Source organism: Pavona decussata, unplaced genomic scaffold (genome assembly GCF_977016875.1).
Source record: "Pavona decussata unplaced genomic scaffold, jaPavDecu1.1 SCAFFOLD_386, whole genome shotgun sequence".
In the NCBI taxonomy this organism is placed as follows: domain Eukaryota; kingdom Metazoa; phylum Cnidaria; class Anthozoa; order Scleractinia; family Agariciidae; genus Pavona; species Pavona decussata.
Window position 1 is genome coordinate 3,302,501 of NW_028145758.1, and position 11,054 is coordinate 3,313,554.

The 11,054-nt window shown below is 38.1% G+C and overlaps 2 protein-coding genes across 2 annotated transcripts in view; both read right to left on the reverse strand.

Moving 5' to 3' along the window:
• Positions 1 to 3,863, reverse strand: part of LOC146451707 (alpha-mannosidase 2C1-like) — a 44,797-nt gene extending 40,934 nt beyond the window's left edge. Inside the window, exons 1-2 of the mRNA XM_085098721.1 lie at positions 3,681 to 3,863; positions 3,101 to 3,226 (exon numbers count right to left, since the gene is read on the reverse strand). Coding sequence (XP_084954847.1) covers positions 3,101 to 3,226; positions 3,681 to 3,784 — 230 coding nt within the window. The 5' untranslated portion in view covers positions 3,785 to 3,863. The remainder of the gene's footprint in view (positions 1 to 3,100; positions 3,227 to 3,680) is intronic.
• A 2,006-nt stretch (positions 3,864 to 5,869) lies between these two features.
• Positions 5,870 to 8,165, reverse strand: LOC146451710 (uncharacterized). Its single transcript, XM_085098742.1, has one exon. It carries the CDS (start codon positions 7,955 to 7,957, stop codon positions 7,169 to 7,171), a length of 789 nt encoding a protein of 262 aa, XP_084954868.1. The 5' UTR covers positions 7,958 to 8,165; the 3' UTR covers positions 5,870 to 7,168.
• Positions 8,166 to 11,054: the final 2,889 nt, after the last annotated feature.

Below are 11,054 nucleotides of genomic sequence, written 5' to 3' on the forward strand. Positions count from 1 at the left end.
CTGCACTCACTCACATGTCTATTTAACTACTGACAGTACAATGAGGTTTTTTCCCTGTATCATCTACTGGTGTTTGTTTACTGACCAAATACATAATAACAAAACAACGTGCAACAAAACTATCCTCTTCTAAGTTAAAAAAGAAAATCAAAACTGTTGAAAAATCCTGATGGATGCCTTGAATTTTGAAGGCTTGAACAACAAGACCACCAACAACTCAATAAACTGAGGTTTTTGTGGTCCATGAAACTAGATGTTAATTTACAGCTCTTAAAAAGGCATGGCTTAATCTGATTTGTAAATCTCATTACCTTGTTAAATGCACCAATCAATAATTATTAACTGGAATTGAAAAACTGGGAGACTAACTTAACTGCAGAATAAGAGTTGTTGCAACTAGTAGATTTTAGGGATGGTATTTTGTGCAGTATTTTATGTCACTTTATTGGTGATGAGTATTAGTGTGAACATATGGATTTTAAAAATCGTTATTATATGCATGTAACTAGACTAGTGCCAGTCCTCAAGTGCATAACAGAGAAAAAATGCCTAAAACACTGAGAAAGGGGGAGGGGGGGGGATAGAGTGTCGACTGATTTCTTTTAAAGTGCTACTATGATCAAATTTTTACCTCTTGAATTTTAAGGTTTATCACATAGAATTCTAGGAAAGATTAAAAACGCCGTTTACCGTTTCTAAATATCTGCATTGGTTCCAGAGATATTTAAGTTTGAAAAATGTGTAAAATATGTAAATGAGATGACTGATGACGTCATATTCTCAACTCAATATAACATCAGGTATATAAATAGAGCTATCTCAGTCAATTTACAGCAGAGACCATTGAAACCTGGCAGGCTAATAGTTCTAAAGGCAATACACCTACGGCTATAAAAAATTCGGTTCCCATGGCAACTCACTCTTTTCCAGTCCCCCCAACCTGATTTCAATATTTTAGTGATTTTCAGCTTGAAAAACATTTAACAAGGCCACGAACTCGACCTAACATATTTATACGCTTGCTGGATCATGCAGATGAGGCACCATTGGCAAATATCAAAATAGAACGCCAAAGGTGGCCAGCAAAGCCTTAAGTATCAGGGAGGACTGGAACCTAGGATGTTGCCATGGTAACAAAACTGATAAGCTCATATTATGAAGCGCACCTGGAACAATGTAACTGCAAAGAATCAAGCATTTCTGATACAAATTGGCTGAGATATCATTTTTCATAATATTTGACCAAAATTCGGTTGAGTTTATGACGTCATCACTTGGCTAATTTGCATATTTTAAAAACTTGAATATCTCCGGAACAAAAAGAGATATTTGAAAATAGTAAACAGCATTCTTCTTCACGTACAGACTACTTGTTTGTGTTTTAAAATGGCTCAGATTAGAAAGACGCGAATTTCGTCATAGTAGCACTTTAAGAGTTGGAGATGTCACAGCCTTCATTATAACCTGGTGTAAGCATTTAAGTACTGTTTTTGTAAATAATAGAACTGCTACTGAAGAAAATGGATAAATATATGTGCTTATGACATAACTTCTATAAAAATTCAAATTTTGAAAAATCAACATGCCACGTATATTTGCAATCTTGGCAATCTCTTATTATTGGCAATGTTTTTAATTTTCACATGTGCACCCTGTTTGAGTTTTTAAGGCCCTTGGGCTGGTCTGATCACGATACTTGCCAAATATGATTATGGCTAGAAAATGATGGTCCAAAAATCTTCTCTGTGGAAGTTTAAAAGTTTCCAAGATATGGTGATTAGCAAATTTCCACAGCAACAATATGGCAGTTAAGTTAGTCTCCCCTTTAGAAATACTGAGGAAAAAAAACCCTGATTGTAAGTCAGGATTAAGTCTGTGTAGTAGGGTATGGAAAGTCATTATTTGTTCGGCCTGACAAATGGTAATTGTTCAAAGACCAAAAAAATTGAAAAACCCTTTATCACTTACTGTGATCAGTGCTCTGGAGTGAGATAATCTTTTCGCGGGCCACAAAAGTCACCATTACCGCCGAAGATTTTGATGGAAAGAAAATCCATCTCCATCGTGGTGAAGATGGATCTCTAAAGGACTCCTAGCTACCCCTGGCCAGAGCCAGGAGAATGCCAACACAGAAGAATTGCCTAATCATTTTATGGGGTACACAAAACACAGGAGGAAAATACTAAGCTCCCACAACACAAAACTCACAGTTACAGAGTGGAGCAAAGTGATAACAAAAGCACAGCCGTAACTAAAGCAGTCTTAAGCCCTCAATTTAACACATTGCATAGCTCTCAAAGAAATAACATTATGCTTAAGAAAGGATGAAAAGACAAATAGCCATGATAAGAAACACAACATCTGGGCCTGGCAATACAAAAGCTGCCAAGATAAAGATTGTTACACGGTTCAAATCCTATCCTTACAAAGATAAAAAGAGAGGCTGTACTGTCACTGGATGCACTGAAATGAGCCATAAAAAAACCTGAACCAAATGCCTTGAAGGGCATAAAAACGACAGTCGCTTATGAACAGACTGACAACAAGAGACCCAGAAATGAACTTTGAGATCAAAATACAAAACATGCTTCAGTTAATTACATGGCTTTGTTTGGTGACTATCACTCAAATTCTCCAAATTATAAATGGCATTTAATAGAAGAAAATCCAGCACTAAAATAAATTTGCAAGGGAACAGCGCTCATTTCATGGGAGAATGAGTGCCGTTCTCAAAAAGATATCCTCATGATGGCAAAACTTTGATTTAGGCTAAAACATGCATGTGAGAGTTGCGTAGGCCTGTCAACTCCCATTATTGTCATAGAAATCATTTCAAATAGCAGACTCACATCTGGTCACATCTGGATTGTTCCAGTCAGTGATCGCTTATCGATCATAATAAACAATGCGCGGTGCACCACCGTAAGTGATAAAGGGTCTTTAAAGGAGAGTATAAAGATAAATAATAAAATATTGCAATTTCCAGAGGGTGTAGTATAGGGGTCTTAGAAGGAATCCCTCCAAATGGGAGGTATTGAAGGGGATTTTCTGGAACTGCACAATGCAAATAACACTAATTATTAATGTACAACAATCTTACGTTGGACCAAAACTGTGCCCAACTTGAGTTTCAACAAACTTGCCACTAATGGCCTTATTGTATGTGATTCGACCAGGGGCAGCATAATGGGTAAGAGAGCTCACTGCGAGTTTCTTGGGATATAACCTGAAAAAAAGTATAAATTATACATAAATAAACAATTTAGTTTCAAATCAAATTAGTTAAAAAGCTAACAGTGGTCGTTTAATGCTCTTTACCTAAAATAGGATTTGATTTTTTTGAGATAGATCACAGTGACTGATGATGAGACGTATAGCCACATCAAACTGTGACAGACGTGGCATATTTATTTAATTATTCAAAAAACTTGTTCAAAATAACTTGTTCTAAGGAAAAATTTAAGACGCCGATTCTTGAGTTAGTCAAGGTCTTACAAAGGTTTCTATTTTGTAGTGCTTTTATCCGTTTAATTTCGATTAACCACTGTCGTTCGGATCAATTTCAATTTCCATTTAAGCTTACCCTGACTTAAGCTTACTTCCTTTCTTTAAAAGATACCAGTTAATATACATTTAAATGACGTGAATTAATCGAATATAGTGGACGATAAGACTCATACCTGCTGAATAAATTAATATCAGAAAAATAGAGCGGAGAAATAAACTTCTCTGCTCGTTCTAAAGTGCATCGCCAGTTTTTCCGCGCGCTGTGTTTCTCCGCCATATTGTTTCTGGCTTGCGTGACGACCTGCGTGACACTTTTTTGTGGAGGTAAATATGTCGTCTCGTCCCAGCACTCCCCGATAATAACTAGTCACGCGATCACCTTGACATCTTGGAGGTATTAGATTAAATTGAAAAACGAGTTCAGAAATGAATTCGGCATGCCGAAATTAAGCAAACAATTAACTGTGAAGTGTTGTAGAGATCTGCGTCGATCTCAAGGGAATATAAAAGTTTAAGAGTTCCGATTCGTTTCACTGTCGACTGGGACAGGGTCGCCGCTGGGGGTATTTTGAAAGAAGAGATGGCCCCGAACTAGTTTTCGTTCCAGGCTTGCATTGTGTGACTTTTTGAGTCATGTGTGTGTCACGAGACAAGGAAACTCCTTTTCCGTCCGAGAAAACTATTTTAATCCATTTGTAATATAATATACAGTCATGAAGGACACTGATCACAGACACGTCCGTTTGGAGAGGCTTTCGATTCAGCAGTAACTTGACCGAAAATTTAACAACAAAAGAAACGTAGTGGCCATTTGAAAGGAAGGATATTCAAAAGGGAATGGGAAATTTAAGCGTTTAACAGTTATGACTGCAAGTGGCGCTGTCTCAAACTGTTTTGTTCGGTATCCGTTGACCGCATTGCTAACTTCCGCCTCCTCACTTATCTCATCTGCAAGCAGCCTAAACTGCTCTTCTCAAGTCGATTGCAGTGGACAAGAGAGTTGTTGTGATAACGTCTGTGTAGCTGGTGAAGACTGTCTCGGAGTTTCCTGCTCAAACGCCTCGAATTGCAAAGCATGGGAAAGGTGTTGTGATGGAATCTGCTCTGAATACTGCATCAGTAGCGTTCCATTTAATGTGGACATCATCATTGCTTCAGTTCTTGCCTCATGCATTCTCCTTTGTGTTACTTCGCTCTGTTGTTATTTCACTTGTCGCCCCATTGGCAGAAAGCAACCTCCAGTTAATTACGGAAGAATGATTGTCGGACAGGGGGTCACAGCAACGACCTTCACCACAAGATGCGCGACACAAGGCGACGCATCCTACCTTGTTGAGGCGGTACCAGGCTACCCCCCAAACTATGTAGAGTACACGCAATACAAACAGGAAGAACCTTCCTCTTACAGTAATGTCAAACCATGGAGGGCAGGAGGAATGTATACCCCTCTTCAAGAACACACTGATTGGCAGAATCTATCTTCGCCATATTTGTGACAAGGGTGGGATTGCTATGTGGTACAAGCGTGATTCGCAAATTGAGCTCTTTGACCACTTGAAAAAATAAAAACAAACAAGACAGGAAAACTTATAAAATCGAGCACTATAAAAGTCGTCTGGGCGAAATTGTAGGTTAAATTGTCTTTTGTGCGGTTGTTTGTCGATGCCGAATAACTGAAAAATAATATAAAAGAAAAGGCTACTAATTTTCATTCAAATGGCTGTAAAAAATTCGGGATTTTCTTGTTTTACTAAATTTAAAGTGTTTTTCAGTAGCAGCGATTGGTGGACCATTTCAATAGAAGCCTAATTTCAAAGGTGGAATTTTAATGGCCCAAATTATTTTCAGCCATGTTAGGTAAACTATTTTAAAAATCCTAGGAAACGAATTTGGTGAACATATAATCTTGGGCTTTTGCCCCGGGGGACGGGGGGTGGGGCTCTGTATGAAAGGGACGCGGACGGGGATACACGTTGTCTCGCTTAAGGGGTGTAAATTTCGGATTTTGGTCTTACTTAGGGTGTTCTGGGCAAAACACTATTAAATTCAGCTGTGAAGGTCTGCATGCAAAAAGTCACTGTATTTTTAATTTGTCTGTGTTTTCAAATGGTCTCTTTTAAGGGGCAAAAAAAATGATAGCTTGATTGGTCTCCAACAAACATCCCCTTTCCTTTCATATGAGAGTCCCCCTCCCCGGGGCTTTTGCCAGTAAATGCATACTGCCTTCATGGAACATGATGCAAAAATTACACCAAGGACATTACTGCTATTGACCTGTTTCAAAGTTTTAATACAGAGTGTATTGTAAGAAAACTGACATGTGACTATTTAACAATTGATGGAATTTAATGAACATTGAGAATTAATTGTTAATTAAACTTTATTCAACAACGTTATGAACTTTGTTACATTATTTGGAAGTATTTGAAACCGGTTTGGAGGTATTTACATAACAGGATTTAGAGAATCAGTAAACCATTTTCTATTTCTGTGTTAATATTTTCCTCTACAACATATTATGATAGGGATAAACCTTATTACCAGGAAAAACAAAAGACTACAGAAAAATGAAAACACAAGGTCATTCTATAAATAGCACCATGATTACTTTATGATTATTTACAGGTTGTAGTTTAGAGTTGATCTCCAACATTCCTTTCGCTCAAACTAGTGGAGCTAAGTGGGTCAGCTGACTTGGCACATATGTAGGGTTGATATAAAGCATACTGGTATATATCTGGTACCTTAACATCAGATAACTTAGAAGTGAAAATTTTGTATCTCATACATGCCAGTTAGTTAAAGATGGCTTCCCTGGCTGCCGTTATGGTACTTGGGGGTATTTTGGTATCTTGAATATTTCTGTAAGTTGTTAAGGGTACTGTGTTTAGTAATCAGCAGTGTTCAAGATAAGTAAAGAGAGAGCTCTCAAGCCAAAACCTGATAAAGCTACCACCTAAGCCAACAAACTGAATGGAGATCAGAACTAAGAAGATCCCTTTACATTCTTCATTGACTCAAGTCTTTGTCCAGTTTCTAGTCATACTTACTAATCCTCCCCTGATGCAACCAGGTGCATGCAAAGACTTACAAGCAACATGGTACACTCAACTCTTGCCTTACGAACACCCCCATATTAGGGACAGCAGCTAAATCCCTGGCAAAATTAGAGTACAGAGGTTTGACTGAAATAAATTCACGGTATTACGGACTATCGGTATTAAAACACTAACTTGCGGTCCCGAGGGTGTCCGCAATAAAAGGAAGTTGACTGTACATATAAGTAAATTTTATCTTTTAACTATGAAAACAAGTTCTTAGATCTGTTATAAAACTTGCCATCCCAGCAGCTGAGCTTATTAATGACAATTCTATTTCTAAATTCCTTATTTTATTTCTAAATTCTCAATTCTATTTCTAAATTTCTAATTCCTGAAGTTAAAGTTAGGTTAAAGTTTAAAGTTAAAGTTCCTAATTAAGAATCAGCCAAAGTACAAAAACAGCAAATGCTTTCATCTTCTACAATCTTAACAATACAACAGGAAAGTGTGGGCTGCTCAGTAGTGTATAAGTTAAATGGCTTTTATGCACAGACTCAAAATCACTGAGAACCCTTTTACTAGCACTTAGGTTTCCTGAATCCAGAAAGTTAAAAGGGATCCTACATAGCTGCCTGATTACCAGTAGAGGGATTTGGCACAGCTCCATAAGACGGCTGAGGAGTACACAGTCTCTCCGATGTCCCCTGTGGTACAGCATTGTAAGGGGGAGGTGTTTCACTTGCTTCTGTTGGTGGATACTGTTCGTACTTTGGAGGTGGGTAGTAAGGGTAGAATTGTTGGTATGGTGGTGGTGTCTGATCCTGCGGCTGGTAGGCCTGTGCCGCCGTCTGCCCAAGAAGAACTCCTCTGGGTCTGTTTATGTTCAGACGATAACTTACAAGAGCAGCAATGGCGATCACAAAAAGGACCAAAATGGAACCAACAATTGCACTAACTGCGAGAACCGAGACGCCGGGGCAGTCATCATATTGGCATGTCTGGTCACAACAGTTTTCTCCGCTTCCGCAATCCGAATCCTCGAAGCACGAGTGCCCAATGCATCCAATACCATCTTCGCATTTTTGATTACAGCAAGTCTCACCGATACCGCAATCAGAGTTAGACCAGCAGCTTTGCCCTTGACAACTTGATCCGTTCACGCATGAATTTTGGCAACAACTTTCACCGCTAGAACAAACCGGATCGTAATAACTGCAATAAAGCCCGAGACAACTTGACCCGTAAAAACATTCATCGCCACAGCAGATTTGACCCGAGCCACAGGCGGGATAGCAAAAGGCATCAACCACGGTAAATAACGACGACAAAACAAGCACAACAAAGGACACGCGTACGAGTTTCGAGGAAGGACAAAAGGCATCACCAAACCGACAGGTAGCTTTCGCCATGATGCTTGGCCGCTGGTTACAACTGCGCAAGCGTCCTCAGAAATTATTGCGTCAAGCGTCATACTTTATTAGACTCGGCATAATCGATTTCGGCTGATTCAGATGATGCATTAATTCAAAACTGGACTTGTAGTATCATCTTGGAATGATACAATGTAGAAACTTGGGTGAGAATGATAGTCATAGATAGAAACCGGTGTGTGAATAGAGAGAGAGAGAGAGAGAGAGAGAGAGAGAGAGAGAGAGAGCAGAGAGCTTTAGTAAACATTCTTTCAAAGATTATCATAAATTATATTATGATTATTATAAATTAAAGGAATTATAAAAGAAACGAAACATTTTAAAGTTTAAGGTTATGAAACTAATTGATGATTATGCAATTTCCCGGTAGCGTGTTTTTTTCTGATAACAATTAAAGTTTTCAATCACGCGATATGACTTCGTCACGCGATATCTGAAACATATTACGCTAGAAATGCAACATGGACGCATGTTAGAAATGCAAATTATATAAAAGCTTATTATACGAGTTATTATTGGCCATTAGTCACGCCACAAAATATTGTGAGTCACGCCTCTTGCAAACTTGTCGCTGTAATACTTAAAATCCAATGCAGTGACCGAAAGTTAACTTCAAAAACTTTGAGAAAACAAACTGTGCGTGTATATGTATTGGAAAAGTAAGAAAAATGCAGCTAGAGTAGACGCGTTATTTAATGATCCAATGCTCTGAGATGCTCTGATAGATGACGTCAATGACCCTCGATTGGTCAAGAGATTGTAAAACCCATTGCAAAACTAGTAAAAGAGACGAGGAAACGGCATGAACGGGCATGAACAACACTGGATTAACCTTCACTTTGCCGGATACGAACGGGAAATTCAAAACTTTTGTTTTGTTAGAATGTGGTATTGATATCAGTATTGTATTATGTTTAAACCTTCCTAGCGTGTAATTATGGCATTAGCACTTATGGCGCACAAGCATAAAGGCCTCGTTTTTGCAAGTAGATAAACGAAAGAGAAAAGAAATACACAATATATATTGCTGAGAGACTTAAAAGAAGAGAGTGATGAAACAGTACAGTATGAGATCAAAAGTAATTATATTTTACAAAATAAATAAATCGCTAAATAAATACACACATACTATAATGATATACACTAGCAGCTTTGAGAAAAAAAGTAGCTTTTGTAATAGTTTGGAAATCAGACAAGGCATATCTACTGTGAGGTGTGCTAAAGTAACAAAAGCGGTCTTCTTAGTGATAGTTTCGATGAAAATAAATATTTTTACTTCACTCTGGCGTACACTCATATAACACTAGGAGTAAAAATTCCTTCCGTCTGTCTTACTGTAGAACAGATTACACGTAAGGAAGTTTTCACTCCGTTTTTAAGGACCCAAATTGTATAATTCTCTTAACCCTGAAGTTCAGAATGCTCCTAGTCTGCTGTGTTCACTTTAAACTTAGGTCAGTTTTCTCTCTTTATATAGAAACATGTTACCTCTTTCAGTGTACTTGACTGTGCTTTTTTCTTTTTATCTTCTTTTCCCTTTCCTTTTGTTTTTCCTTTTCCTTTTTCATTTATTATTATCCACTTATTGAGATGGATAGTCCTGCCGATGACAGACTTATTGAATCATTTTTTAACATTAGAATTATCCAAGATAGTCGGTTACATAAGCCTTATTGGCTTCCTCGGGATACCTTGCCTCGTTAATGTTTAATTTGTTAATGTTGTATTTGTGTGTGTGAGGTAATCAAAAAGCTGACAAACTGATACACAAACCTTAGTAGAACTTTGTGCAGTTTGTTTTTACAGTGTCCGAATATAATTCTAGAGACAGATTTTTTAAATAACTTTCTGCCACATTCTTTTTATATAAAAATTGTTATGAGAGGAAAATCTGGTGTAATAATGGTGTATTGTAGTGTATTGTATTGTATTGTTATGAGAGGAAAATCTGGTGTAATAATGGTGTATTGTATATTTGAAAAGGTAAATGAAGTTGTGTTGCTGGGCGGAGTAAGGTTATTTGATACATTGCGCATAATGGCGGAGACTGTTTTGAAATAGAGCATATTCACAGGGATGGTACTTGCTTGAGCAAAAAAGGGGAACAGTATGAGCTTTGTGGGGTATAAAATGGATCAAACGAAGAACACATTTTTGAAGAATGAGGATTTTTTGAAGATGCGTTTGGGCGGCTAGACCCCATACAACTATATCATACGACAAATAAGGGAGGATCAAAGATTTGAGCAGAAAGAAGGAAAGAGTCAAGCACTGGAATGTCCTTTCACACTCTTCCTTTTATTTACAAGGTTCTTAAGTCATAAAACATAAATATGATTAAAACAGCTTTTAATTTATTCTAATTATGACAATACAATTTTTAAGACTAGCGGGAAATAAACTGATACCTATGCGCTATGCCGAGCATAATGCATGCGCAACATTAAAATATCTGGTTTAACAAAGTCGCGGTTCTCAGTCCTCAGGGATCGTAAACAAAAGCCACCGGAAGTTTAACAGAAGTCCACTTCCAGACAATCTGTCCAGTTTTGACGTCACACTTTTGCATGAGTACCCTATGGCAATATCGCACTGAGCGGCAATAATGTCCACAATCAGGACACACAGCCTTGGTCAGGAACCGAGGGACACGATTGGGGTTATCATCTTGGGCCCAGCTCCAAGGGCACGTTGATGTGCCTGACATTTGCACAGTGACCCGGCGAGAACGTCTCGGTAGAGATGGTAGGGAATCACTCAAAGTAGAAGGTTTCTCAACAAAAAGGAAATCTTGACGAAGAAGTTTAAGGAGCTTCCGAGGCTTTACTTGTACACTGATATTTTGGCAAGGCACTTGGGACGACAAAGCAATGACGCTATAGCTAGCCAACACGACAGCAGCGAACAACTGAAAAGACCCCATCATTATATACTGAGACTTGAGCTTTTTCTTCCCCGGAATTATACTGAGCAACCTAAAGGCAATTAGTCTTCAGAATTCGGTTTCCATTTGGGACCGGAATAAAACAACAACAACAATAACAACAACAACAACAACAACAACAACAACAACAAA